Raw genomic sequence first — 14,517 nt, 5'->3', positions numbered from 1 at the left:
CAACACGCATCATCATCCAATCACATCATCCACAACACGCATCATATCCAATCACATCATCCACAACACGCATCATTGTGCACAACAGACCAATCACATCTCAACGTCGATAACCATCAGTACGGTACGACACTGCAGGAGACTCACGGCTACACGCTACGCGCTACACGCTAATGGACGTGACTGAAACTGGGATAAAGCCAAACACGGACCACAGACACGCTACACGCTACTGACTGTCCCAGCCGAGGAGAAGTGGGCCCAACTTTAACATCAGAGGTTAGAGAGAAAACAGAGGGATAGGGAGAGGATAGAGAGAGCTGTGATTGGATAGAGGGAGCTGTGATTGGAATAGAGGGAGCTGTGATTGGAATAGAGGGAGCTGTGATTGGAATAGAGGGAGCTGTGATTGGAATAGAGGGAGCTGTGATTGGAATAGAGGGAGCTGTGATTGGATAGAGGGAGCTGTGATTGGATAGAGGGAGCTGTGATTGGATAGAGGGAGCTGTGATTGGATAGAGGGAGCTGTGATTGGATAGAGGGAGCTGTGATTGGATAGAGGGAGCTGTGATTGGATAGAGGGAGCTGTGATAGGATAGAGGGAGCTGTGATTGGAATAGAGGGAGCTGTGATTGGAATAGAGGGAGCTGTGATCGGATAGAGGGAGCTGTGATCGGATAGAGGGAGCTGTGATCGGATAGAGGGAGCTGTGATTGGAATAGAGGGAGCTGTGATTGGAATAGAGGGAGCTGTGATTGGATAGAGGGAGCTGTGATTGGATAGAGGGAGCTGTGATTGGATAGAGGGAGCTGTGATTGGATAGAGGGAGCTGTGATTGGATAGAGGGAGCTGTGATTTGATAGAGGGAGCTGTGATAGGATAGAGGGAGCTGTGATTGGAATAGAGGGAGCTGTGATCGGATAGAGGGAGCTGTGATCGGATAGAGGGAGCTGTGATCGGATAGAGGGAGCTGTGATTGGAATAGAGGGAGCTGTGATTGGAATAGAGGGAGCTGCGATTGCATAGAGGGAGCTGTGATTGGATAGAGGGAGCTGCGATTGCATAGAGGGAGCTGCGATTGGATAGAGGGAGCTGTGATTGGAATAGAGGGAGCTGTGATTGGATAGAGGGAGCTGTGATTGGATAGAGGGAGCTGTGATTGGATAGAGGGAGCTGTGATTGGATAGAGGGAGCTGTGATTGGATAGAGGGAGCTGTGATTGATCAAGATCGCGATAAAGATAATTTACCCGTAGCAGCCAGAGTTTTGATGTTTTTATATACAGTAGAACATTATTGAGTCAGAGTATTAGCCTGTTAACCCATATCAACGGAAAGGAGAGAACACTGTGAACACAGACACAATGTCAGAGGATCAGGTGTGAACCGATAGAGGGGAGAGTAAGAGACGAGATTGGCAGATTCTACACCAGTAGGAAATAACTACTTCCTGTCCCCTCATGCTGCTAGCTAGCTACTACCTGACGCTCATTATGTTTATTCAACTGTTAGCTAGCTAGCTACTCACTGGGATGTGATGTTTATTCTACCGTTAGCTAGCTAGCTACTCACTGGGATGTGATGTTTATTCTACCGTTAGCTAGCTAGCTACTCACTGGGATGTGATGTTTATTCTACCGTTATCTAGCTAGCTACTCACTGGGATGTGATGTTTATTCTACCGTTATCTAGCTAGCTACTCACTGGGATGTGATGTTTATTCTACCGTTAGCTAGCTAGCTACTCACTGGGATGTGATGTTTATTCTACCGTTAGCTAGCTACTTCCTGGGATGTTTATTCTACCGTTAGGTAGCTAGCTACTCACTGGAATGTGATGTTTATTCTACCGTTAGCTAGCTAGCTACTCACTGGGATGTGATGTTTATTCTACCGTTAGCTAGCTAGCTACTCACTGGGATGTGATGTTTATTCTACCGTTAGCTAGCTAGCTACTACCTGGGATGTGATGTTTATTCTACCGTTAGCTAGCTAGCTACTCACTGGGATGTGATGTTTATTCTACCGTTAGCTAGCTAGCTAGCTACTCACTGGGATGTGATGTTTATTCTACCGTTATCTAGCTAGCTACTCACTGGGATGTGATGTTTATTCTACCGTTAGCTAGCTAGCTACTCACTGGGATGTGATGTTTATTCTACCGTTAGCTAGCTACTTCCTGGGATGTTTATTCTACCGTTAGGTAGCTAGCTACTCACTGGAATGTGATGTTTATTCTACCGTTAGCTAGCTAGCTACTCACTGGGATGTGATGTTTATTCTACCGTTAGCTAGCTAGCTACTACCTGGGATGTGATGTTTATTCTACCGTTAGCTAGCTAGCTACTCACTGGGATGTGATGTTTATTCTACCGTTAGCTAGCTAGCTACTCACTGGGATGTGATGTTTATTCTACCGTTATCTAGCTAGCTACTCACTGGGATGTGATGTTTATTCTACCGTTAGCTAGCTAGCTACTCACTGGGATGTGATGTTTATTCTACCGTTAGCTAGCTAGCTACTACCTGGGATGTGATGTTTATTCTACCGTTAGCTAGCTAGCTACTCACTGGGATGTGATGTTTATTCTACCGTTAGCTAGCTAGCTACTCACTGGGATGTGATGTTTATTCTACCGTTATCTAGCTAGCTACTCACTGGGATGTGATGTTTATTCTACCGTTAGCTAGCTAGCTACTCACTGGGATGTGATGTTTATTCTACCGTTAGCTAGCTACTTCCTGGGATGTTTATTCTACCGTTAGCTAGCTAGCTACTCACTGGAATGTGATGTTTATTCTACCGTTAGCTAGCTAGCTACTCACTGGGATGTGATGTTTATTCTACCGTTAGCTAGCTAGCTACTCACTGGGATGTGATGTTTATTCTACAGTTAGCTAGCTAGCTACTCACTGGGATGTGATGTTTATTCTACCGTTAGCTAGCTACTTCCTGGGATGTTTATTCTACCGTTAGGTAGCTAGCTACTCACTGGGATGTGATGTTTATTCTACCGTTAGCTAGCTAGCTACTCACTGGGATGTGATGTTTATTCTACCGTTAGCTAGCTAGCTACTACCTGACGCTCATTATGTTTATTCAACCGTTAGCTAGCTAGCTACTCACTGGGATGTGATGTTTATTTTACCGTTAGCTAGCTAGCTACTCACTGGGATGTGATGTTTATTTTACCGTTAGCTAGCTAGCTACTCACTGGGATGTGATGTTTATTCTATCGTTAGCTAGCTAGCTACTCACTGGGATGTGATGTTTATTCTACCGTTAGCTAGCTAGCTACTCACTGGGATGTGATGTTTATTCTACCGTTAGCTAGCTACTTCCTGGGATGTTTATTCTACCGTTAGCTAGCTAGCTACTCACTGGAATGTGATGTTTATTCTACCGTTAGCTAGCTAGCTACTCACTGGGATGTGATGTTTATTCTACCGTTAGCTAGCTAGCTACTCACTGGGATGTGATGTTTATTCTACCGTTAGCTAGCTAGCTACTCACTGGGATGTGATGTTTATTCTACAGTTAGCTAGCTAGCTACTTCCTGGCATGTGATGTTTATTCTCTCTCACTCTCAACCAATAGTTGCGAGTGAGAGATGAGATTGGAAGATTCTACACCAGTAGGAGAGCATATGTTTCCCAGCTGAGAGAGGAGACAGTTTTACAGTTCAGATTTAGAGTAAGTAAAGTGTGTCCAGAGGGGCATTCGTTTAATAGACAGTAAGAAGCATGGGCCAGTTCTTCAGGGCGTTGGGTTCAGTCGGTCAGTGTTACCGGTCTACGTGCCGTGAGACGGCCTGTTTGAAGGCCTGCACGGCCATGTCCTGGTCCGAGAGCTGCACGCGCTTGTAAGCCTTGTTGTCCAATGCATACCCTTGTGAAGACGGGAAGTCCTGGACACCCGGATGCTGCGGGGAGAGAGAGAACACAAACACATCAGATTAACTCTTTCCTCAGTTATTATCAATGATGAAGAGACTGATCAATGATGAAGAGACTGATCAATGATGAAGAGACTGATCAATGATGAAGAGACTGTCATTAATGATGAAGAGACTGATCAATGATGAAGAGACTGTCATTACTGATGAAGGGACTGTCATTATTGATGAAGGGACTGTCATTACTGATGAAGGGACTGTCATTATTGATGAAGGGACTGTCATTATTGATGAAGGGACTGTCATTATTGATGAATGGACTGTCATTATTGATGAAGGGACTGTCATTACTGATGAAGGGACTGTCATTACTGATGAAGGGACTGATGAAGGGACTGTCATTACTGATGAAGAGACTGTCATTACTGATGAAGGGACTGTCATTACTGATGAAGGGACTGTCATTAATGATGAAGAGACTGTCATTAATGATGAAGAGACTGTCATTACTGATGAAGGGACTGTCATTACTGATGAAGGGACTGTCATTACTGATGAAGGGACTGTCATTACTGATGAAGGGACTGTCATTATTGATGAAGGGACTGTCATTACTGATGAAGGGACTGTCATTACTGATGAAGGGACTGTCATTACTGATGAAGGGACTGTCATTACTGATGAAGGGACTGTCATTACTGATGAAGGGACTGTCACAAGCTAACTAACAAGTGAGACAGTCCCTCAGGGAAATGTCTGATAGGCTAACTTGGCCCCACCCTGCTAGGGTTAGGGGTTGGATCGCAGAATGGGTTAGGGTTTAGGGGATAGAGGTTAGGGGCTAGGGATTAGGGTTTAGGGGTCAGGGTTCGTACCTCAGTAGACAGCCTGTGTACCATCTCCTCCTGTCTCTGGATCTCAGAGTGGGTTAGGAGCTAGGGGTTAGGGGTCAGGGGCTATGGGTTAGGGGTCAGAGTTTAGGGGTCAGGGTTTAGGGGTCAGGGTTCATACCTCAGTAGACAGCCTGTGTACCATCTCCTCCTGTCTAAGGATCTCAGAGTGGGTTAGGGTCTGGGTCAGCTGATTCAGCTCTGCCTCTCGTGATTGGGGGACGAACAGCATCATGGGAGGTTCCCAACCATCACGGAACTGCAGCGTACACGGAGGGAAGTAGTGGTCCTTAGGCCACTCCAACCTGGAGAAGGGGAGAGGGAGGGAGGGGGGTAGGGAGGGGGAGAGGGAGGGGGGAGTGGGAGGGGGAGAGATGGAGAGGGAGGGGGGAGGGGGAGAGGGGGAGAGAGAGAAAGAGGTAAGAAGAGAGAGAGAGGTAGGAAGAGAGAGAGAGAGAGAGACAGCAGCACCTAGATCTGTCCCCAACCAAGGAGGGCCTACAGCAGCACCTAGATCTGTCCCCAACCAAGGAGGGCCTACAGCAGCACCTAGATCTGTCCCCAACCAAGGAGGGCCTACATCAGCACCTAGATCTGTCCCCAACCAAGGAGGGCCTACAGCAGCACCTAGATCTGTCCCCAACCAAGGAGGGCCTACAGCAGCACCTAGATCTGTCCCCAACCAAGGAGGGCCTACAGCAGCACCTAGATCTGTCCCCAAACCAAGGAGGGCCTACAGCAGCACCTAGATCTGTCCCCAACCAAGGAGGGCCTACAGCAGCACCTAGATCTGTCCCCAACCAAGGAGGGCCTACAGCAGCACCTAGATCTGTCCCCAACCAAGGAGGGCCTACAGCAGCACCTAGATCTGTCCCCAACCAAGGAGGGCCTACAGCAGCACCTAGATCTGTCCCCAAACCAAGGAGGGCCTACAGCAGCACCTAGATCTGTCCCCAACCAAGGAGGGCCTACAGCAGCACCTAGATCTGTCCCCAACCAAGGAGGGCCTACAGCAGCACCTAGATCTGTCCCCAAACCAAGGAGGGCCTACAGCAGCATCTCAGTTAGACTAAAATAATGGTGTTACTCCATCAGTAAGTGAACAGAAGATGCTTTAAATAAAGAGGTTGGAGACTGATATTACCGTTAAACCCACATTAACCAATCATTCACCCCTATGACCCCATGTTGACCCCATCGTGACCTCTAACCTCGTACCTGCACTTGGTCCACCCGTCCCCCAGGGCAACCCACAGCTGTCTTTCCTCGGCCGTCCCAGCTGAGTGCAGGAAGTCTATAGCCTCTCTGGTCAACAGAGGGACCACCACGCTCTTAGCCAGCTCTGTCCCTCCAGAGGTCTGGATCACCTGGAGGAGAAGAGGTTAAACCATTACCCTCACCACTAACTACTAGGCTCTTAGCCGGCTCTGTCCCTCCAGAGGTCTGGATCACCTGGAGGAGAAGAGGTTAAACCATTACCCTCACCACTAACTACTAGGCTCTTAGCCAGCTCTGTCCCTCCAGAGGTCTGGATCACCTGGAGGAGAAGAGGTTAAACCATTACCCTAACCACTAACTACTAGGCTCTTAGCCGGCTCTGTCCCTCCAGAGGTCTGGATCACCTGGAGGAGAAGAGGTTAAACCATTACCCTCACCACTAACTACTAGGCTCTTAACCGGCTCTGTCCCTCCAGAGGTCTGGATCACCTGGAGGAGAAGAGGTTAAACCATTACCCTCACCACTAACTACTAGGCTCTTAGCCGGCTCTGTCCCTCCAGAGGTCTGGATCACCTGGAGGAGAAGAGGTTAAACCATTACCCTCACCACTAACTACTAGGCTCTTAGCCGGCTCTGTCCCTCCAGAGGTCTGGATCACCTGGAGGAGAAGAGGTTAAACCATTACCCTCACCACTAACTACTAGGCTCTTAACCGGCTCTGTCCCTCCAGAGGTCTGGATCACCTGGAGGAGAAGAGGTTAAACCATTACCCTCACCACTAACTACTAGGCTCTTAGCCGGCTCTGTCCCTCCAGAGGTCTGGATCACCTGGAGGAGAAGAGGTTAAACCATTACCCTCACCACTAACTACTAGGCTCTTAACCGGCTCTGTCCCTCCAGAGGTCTGGATCACCTGGAGGAGAAGAGGTTAAACCATTACCCTCACCACTAACTACTAGGCTCTTAACCAGCTCTGTCCCTCCAGAGGTCTGGATCACCTGGAGGAGAAGAGGTTAAACCATTACCCTAACCACTAACTACTAGGCTCTTAGCCAGCTCTGTCCCTCCAGAGGTCTGGATCACCTGGAGGAGAAGAGGTTAAACCATTACCCTCACCACTAACTACTAGGCTCTTAACCGGCTCTGTCCCTCCAGAGGTCTGGATCACCTGGAGGAGAAGAGGTTAAACCATTACCCTCACCACTAACTACTAGGCTCTTAGCCAGCTCTGTCCATCCAGAGGTCTGGATCACCTGGAGGAGAAGAGGTTAAACCATTACCCTCACCACTAACTACTAGGCTCTTAGCCAGCTCTGTCCCTCCAGAGGTCTGGATCACCTGGAGGAGAAGAGGTTAAACCATTACCCTCACCACTAACTACTAGGCTCTTAACCAGCTCTGTCCCTCCAGAGGTCTGGATCACCTGGAGGAGAAGAGGTTAAACCATTACCCTCACCACTAACTACTAGGCTCTTAACCGGCTCTGTCCCTCCAGAGGTCTGGATCACCTGGAGGAGAAGAGGTTAAACCATTACCCTCACCACTAACTACTAGGCTCTTAACCAGCTCTGTCCCTCCAGAGGTCTGGATCACCTGGAGGAGAAGAGGTTAAACCATTACCCTCACCACTAACTACTAGGCTCTTAGCCAGCTCTGACCCCCCAGAGGTCTGGATCACCTGGAGGAGAAGAGGTTAAACCATTACCCTAAGCAGGAACAGGAACAGAACATGGAATAACAGAGTAGAGCAGTCTGTCTCTCACCATTCTGAGTGGTGTGAACAGGAAGTGGACCAGGTCGTCAGCACTTGGATTCTGGATGTGGGACTTCAACTTCCCCTGGAGGAGAGAGACAAGGAAAGCCTCAAACAAATGTCAAATTAAATAAATAATAAATAAATATAATTTATCTTTGGTGTCTTACCAGCAGGTTGAAGGAATGTTTGAACTTCTGGAAACAGTCAACAAACTCCTCCTGAGTGGGGGGCTTGGCTCGCAGCGTTAGCACTCCCTCTGGTGGACAGAGAGAGACATAACAGGTAACACACAGTAGGAGGCTTGGCTCGCAGCGTTAGCACTCCCTCTGGTGGACAGAGAGAGACATGACAGGTTACACACAGTATTACAGTAGGAGGCTAGGCTCGCAGCGTTAGCACTCCCTCTGGTGGACAGAGAGAGACATGACAGGTTACACATAGTAATACAGTGGGAGGCTTGGCTCGCAGCGTTAGCACTCCCTCTGGTGGACAGAGAGAGACATGACAGGTTACACACAGTAATACAGTAGGAGGCTTGGCTCGCAGCGTTAGCACTCCCTCTGGTGGACAGAGAGAGACATGACAGGTAACACACAGTATTACAGTAGGAGGCTTGGCTCGCAGCGTTAGCACTCCCTCTGGTGGACAGAGAGAGACATGACAGGTTACACATAGTAATACAGTGGGAGGCTTGGCTCGCAGCGTTAGCACTCCCTCTGGTGGACAGAGAGAGACATGACAGGTTACACACAGTATTACAGTAGGAGGCTTGGCTCGCAGCGTTAGCACTCCCTCTGGTGGACAGAGAGAGACATAACAGGTTACACACAGTAATACAGTGGGAGGCTTGGCTCGCAGCGTTAGCACTCCCTCTGGTGGACAGAGAGAGACATGACAGGTTACACACAGTAATACAGTGGGAGGCTTGGCTCGCAGCGTTAGCACTCCCTCTGGTGGACAGAGAGAGACATGACAGGTTACACACAGTAATACAGTAGGATAGTCACTGGTCTGGTACATACAGTATTACAGTAGGATAGTCACTAGTCTAGTACATACAGTATTACAGTAGGATAGTCACTAGTCACTAGTCTGGTACATACAGTATTACAGTAGGATAGTCACTAGTCTAGTACATACAGTATTACAGTAGGATAGTCACTAGTCTAGTACATACAGTATTACAGTAGGATAGCCACTAGTCTAGTACATACAGTATTACAGTAGGATAGTTACTAGTCTGGTACATACAGTATTACAGTAGGATAGTCACTAGTCTGGCAACATCGACTGTTTTCCTAATTGTTTCCTGTTTTGATGTAAATGTTGTCTACAGTGGAAGGAACAATCTACTTAAGGAAACAGTGACGAGGTCATGGAGAACTACAAACTAGATCTAAAGAACTACATAACCCAACAGTAATGAGGTCATGGAGAACTACAAACTAGATCTAAAGAACTACACCACCCAACAGTAACGATGTCATGGACAGTAGAATGAAGATCAGGACCAGAGAACTACAAACTAGATCTAAAGAACTACATTACCCACCTCCGGGTCCCTTCTTCTTGTTCTTTTTAGATTTCTTCCTCTTGGAGAGCTCGTTGAAGGCTTCAGCTGCTTTCTGCAGTTTGGTCACGAAGAACTCAATGTGGTCCAGGATGTGGTTCAGGATTTGCTGCGAGAGAAGAAGAAAGTACTGTTTAAAAGACACACAACCACAGACAGACAGACTTTGTTACTCGCTAAATGAAGTCGTGTAGTGTAAATGTGGGTGTGATTGACTCGTCGCTGTCAGGCTCAACATGTGTTGTTGCTGGAGGTGCTGCTACAGTCAGTTAGCGTAAAAACACTAGGACTTTCCTTTACTTCAGCAGTCGCTGTTTATCTCTTCTACGTGGATTTTCCAAGCTTGGCGAAAATATATATTTTTTTAAATAGCGTTGGAGAGGAAGGTAGTGCCTCATACCATATCACGTTTTGCATTTACTTTGGAAGGACTTTTATTATGTAATGATTAACTGCTGAACAGACTACTGATCCAAGGCTCCTAATAGTGGTGAATCCTTGTTGTTACTACAGACTACTGATCCAAGGCTCCTAATAGTGGTGAATCCTTGTTGTTACTACAGACTACTGATCCAAGGCTCCTAATAGTGGTGAATCCTTGTTGTTACTACAGACTACTGATCCAAGGCTCCTAATAGTGGTGAATCCTTGTTGTTACTACAGCCCTGTTCTATTGGTTAGTATTAGAAGCACCTCTATATGTCTGAAACTGTCATCCACTCTAGAGTTTCCACTCATCTGAACATGGCATCTCATCTTCACCTGAAGACCTGACTCCAGATCAGCCTCTAGGTGAAACTACTCATCGGTCTGCAGTATTGAAGAAACAAACAATCGACTGAAGACCTGACTCCAGATCAGTCTCTAGGTGAAACTACTCATCAGTCTGCGGTATTGAAGAAACAAACAAACAACTGAAGACCTGACTCCAGATCACTCTACCGCCGACTCTACGGCTGCCGACTACCGCCGACTCTACCGCCGACTCTACCGCCGACTCTACCGCCGACTCTACCGCCGACTCTACCGCCGACTCTACCGCCGACTCTACCGCCGACTCTACCGCCGACTCTACCGCCGACTCTACGGCTGACGGACACAGAGAGAGAGGTAGACAGACAGACTGACAGACAGACGGTACCAGTATGTGGTATCTGGACGGACGGACGGACAGACGGTACCAGTATGTGGTATCTGGACGGACAGACGGACAGACAGACGGTACCAGTATGTGGTATCTGGACGGACGGACGGACAGACAGACGGTACCAGTATGTGGTATCTGGACAGACAGACGGTACCAGTATGTGGTATCTGGACGGACGGACAGACAGACGGTACCAGTATGTGGTATCTGGACGGACGGACAGACAGACGGTACCAGTATGTGGTATCTGGACGGACGGCCAGACAGACGGTACCAGTATGTGGTATCTGGACGGACGGCCAGACAGACGGTACCAGTATGTGGTATCTGGACGGACGGCCAGACAGACGGTACCAGTATGTGGTATCTGGACGGACAGACAGACAGACGGTACCAGTATGTGGTATCTGGACGGACAGACAGACAGACAGACGGTACCAGTATGTGGTATCTGGACAGACAGACAGACGGTATCAGTATGTGGTATCTGGACGGACAGACAGACAGACAGACGGTACCAGTATGTGGTATCTGGACGGACGGACAGACAGACGGTACCAGTATGTGGTATCTGGACGGACGGACAGACAGACGGTACCAGTATGTGGTATCTGGACGGACAGACAGACAGACGGTACCAGTATGTGGTATCTGGACGGACAGACAGACAGACGGTACCAGTATGTGGTATCTGGACGGACGGACAGACAGACGGTACCAGTATGTGGTATCTGGACGGACAGACAGACAGACGGTACCAGTATGTGGTATCTGGACAGACAGCCAGACAGTGGGAAACACTCACCACGTCTCGATCCACTCTGGTAGCCAACATGTCCGGAGGTTCGTTCTGGTCAGAATATTGATGCTGTTTATCATCTGATAGAAACAGGTGGAGAGGGAGGACGGGAGGAGAGAGAGAAGGGAATTAGAATAGTGACACAATCTTCCCCAATGAGGTTATTCTCAAATCAAACCAAATGTTATTTGTCACATGCGCTGAATACAACGGGTATGTAAGACTTTACCGTGAAATGCTTACTTACAGGCTCTTAACCAACAATGCAGAATTGTTTTAAAGTAAGTAAGAAAATATTTGCTACAAGAGCATTTGTGAGGTTGGGTGATTAGGCCTGACATGCAGTCGATGGGGTTGAGGTCAGGGCTCTTTGCAGGCCAGTCAAGTTCTTCCAAACCCAGATTTGTCCGTCGGACTGCCATATGGTGTTTCATCACTCCAGAGAACGCGGTTCAACTGCTTCAGAGTCCAATGGCGGCGAGCTGTACACCCCTCCAGTTGACGCTTGGTATTGCGCATGGTGATCGTCGGCTTGTGTGCGGCTGCTCAGGCCATGGAAACCCATTTCATGAAGCTCCCGACGAACAGTTCTTGCGCTGACGTTGCTTCCAGAGGCAGTTTGGAACTCGGTAGTGAGTGTTGCAACCGAGGACAGATGATTTTTACGTGCTACACGCTTCAGCACTCTGCGGTCCCGTTCTGTAAGCTTGTGTGGCCTACCACTTTGCGGCTCAGCCGTTGTTGCTCCTAGACGTTTCCACTTCACAGTAACAGCAGTAACAGTTGACCCGGGGGAGCAGCTCTAGCAGGGCGGAAATGTGACGAACTGACTTGTTGGAAAGGTGGCATCCTATGACGGTGCCACATTGAAAGTCACTGAGCTCTTCAGTTTTAGTTCTGTATCAGGTATAAAGGACTGGAGTCATTCCGTGTGTTTTAGTTCTGTATCAGGACTGGAGTCATTCAGTGTTTTAGTTCTGTATCAGGACCGGAGTCATTCAGTGTGTTTTAGATCTGTATCAGGTATAAAGGACTGGAGTCATTCAGTGTGTTTTAGTTCTGTATCAGGACTGGAGTCATTCAGTGTGTTTTAGTTCTGTATCAGGACCGGAGTCATTCAGTGTGTTTTAGTTCTGGATCAGGACTGGAGTCATTCAGTGTGTTTTAGTTCTGTATCAGGACTGGAGTCATTCAGTGTTTTAGTTCTGTATCAGGACCGGAGTCATTCAGTGTGTTTTAGTTCTGTATCAGGACTGGAGTCATTCAGTGTGTTTTAGTTCTGTTTCAGGACTGGAGTCATTCAGTGTGTTTTAGTTCTGTATCAGGACCGGAGTCATTCAGTGTGTTTTAGTTCTGTTTCAGGACTGGAGTCATTCAGTGTGTTTTAGTTCTGTATCAGGTATAAAGGACTGGAGTCATTCAGTGTGTTTTAGTTCTGTATCAGGACCGGAGTCATTCAGTGTGTTTTAGTTCTGTATCAGGACCGGAGTCATTCAGTGTGTTTTAGTTCTGTATCAGGACTGGAGTCATTTTGTGTGTTTTAGTTCTGTATCAGGACCGGAGTCATTCAGTGTGTTTTAGTTCTGTATCAGGACCGGAGTCATTCAGTGTGTTTTAGTTCTGTTTCAGGACTGGAGTCATTCAGTGTGTTTTAGTTCTGTATCAGGACTGGAGTCATTCAGTGTGTTTTAGTTCTGTTTCAGGACTGGAGTCATTCAGTGTGTTTTAGTTCTTTATCAGGTATAAAGGACCGGAGTAATTCAGTGTGTTTTAGTTCTGTATCAGGACTGGAGTCATTCAGTGTGTTTTAGTTCTGTATCAGGACTGGAGTCATTCAGTGTGTTTTAGTTCTGTATCAGGACTGGAGTCATTCAGTGTGTTTTAGTTCTGTATCAGGACTGGAGTCATTCAGTGTGTTTTAGTTCTGTATCAGGACTGGAGTCATTCAGTGTGTTTTAGTTCTGTATCAGGACTGGAGTCATTCAGTGTGTTTTAGTTCTTTATCAGGTATAAAGGACTGGAGTCATTCAGTGTGTTTTAGTTCTTTATCAGGTATAAAGGACCAGAGTCATTCAGTGTGTTTTAGTTCTGTATCAGGACCGGAGTCATTCAGTGTGTTTTAGTTCTGTATCAGGACTGGAGTCATTCAGTGTGTTTTAGTTCTGTATCAGGACTGGAGTCATTCAGTGTGTTTTAGTTCTGTATCAGGTATAAAGGACTGGAGTCATTCAGTGTGTTTTAGTTCTGTATCAGGACCGGAGTCATTCAGTGTGTTTTAGTTCTGTATCAGGACTGGAGTCATTCAGTGTGTTTTAGTTCTGTATCAGGACCGGAGTCATTCAGTGTGTTTAGTTCTGTATCAGGTATAAAGGACTGGAGTCATTCAGTGTGTTTTAGTTCTGTATCAGGACCGGAGTCATTCAGTGTGTTTTAGTTCTGGATCAGGACTGGAGTCATTCAGTGTGTTTTAGTTCTGTATCAGGACCGGAGTCATGCAGTGTGTTTTAGTTCTGTATCAGGTATAAAGGACTGGAGTCATTCAGTGTGTTTTAGTTCTGTATCAGGACCGGAGTCATTCAGTGTGTTTTAGTTCTGTATCAGGACTGGAGTCATTCAGTGTGCTTTAGTTCTGTATCAGGACTGGAGTCATTCAGTGTGTTTTAGTTCTGTATCAGGACCGGATTCATTCAGTGTGTTTTAGTTCTGTATCAGGACTGGAGTCATTCAGTGTGTTTTAGTTCTGTATCAGGACCGGATTCATTCAGTGTGTTTTAGTTCTGTATCAGGACCGGAGTCATTCAGTGTGTTTAGTTCTGTATCAGGTATAAAGGACTGGAGTCATTCAGTGTGTTTTAGTTCTGTATCAGGACCGGAGTCATTCAGTGTGTTTTAGTTCTGGATCAGGACTGGAGTCATTCAGTGTGTTTTAGTTCTGTATCAGGACCGGAGTCATTCAGTGTGTTTTAGTTCTGGATCAGGTATAAAGGACTGGAGTCATTCAGTGTGTTTTAGTTCTGTATCAGGACCGGAGTCATTCAGTGTGTTTTAGTTCTGGATCAGGTATAAAGGACCGGAGTCATTCAGTGTGTTTTAGTTCTGTATCAGGACTGGAGTCATTCAGTGTGTTTTAGTTCTGTATCAGGACCGGAGTCATTCAGTGTGTTTAGTTCTGTATCAGGTATAAAGGACTGGAGTCATTCAGTGTGTTTTAGTTCTGTATCAGGACCGGAGTCATTCAGTGT

The 14,517-nt window shown here is 47.1% G+C and overlaps 1 protein-coding gene across 3 annotated transcripts in view; it reads right to left on the bottom strand.

Moving 5' to 3' along the window:
- The window catches only part of LOC115189855 (epidermal growth factor receptor kinase substrate 8), an 82,092-nt gene that overhangs the window by 28,255 nt on the left and 39,320 nt on the right, over positions 1-14,517 (bottom strand). For 2 of the 3 annotated variants that reach the window (XM_029748383.1, XM_029748384.1), the window contains exons 11-17: positions 11,282-11,355; positions 9,312-9,438; positions 7,927-8,015; positions 7,767-7,841; positions 6,003-6,151; positions 4,906-5,089; positions 3,788-3,921 (exon numbers count right to left, since the gene is read on the bottom strand). In XM_029748383.1, the coding sequence (XP_029604243.1) occupies positions 3,788-3,921; positions 4,906-5,089; positions 6,003-6,151; positions 7,767-7,841; positions 7,927-8,015; positions 9,312-9,438; positions 11,282-11,355 (832 nt within the window). The remainder of the gene's footprint in view (positions 1-3,787; positions 3,922-4,905; positions 5,090-6,002; positions 6,152-7,766; positions 7,842-7,926; positions 8,016-9,311; positions 9,439-11,281; positions 11,356-14,517) is intronic. The other variant, XM_029748385.1, reaches the window with a different exon arrangement.

This window comes from Salmo trutta, unplaced genomic scaffold (assembly GCF_901001165.1).
Source record: "Salmo trutta unplaced genomic scaffold, fSalTru1.1, whole genome shotgun sequence".
Classification (NCBI taxonomy): Eukaryota; Metazoa; Chordata; class Actinopteri; order Salmoniformes; family Salmonidae; genus Salmo; species Salmo trutta.
The sequence above is the reverse complement of the archived record's forward strand: the minus strand, read 5'-3'. Positions and strand labels throughout refer to the sequence as shown.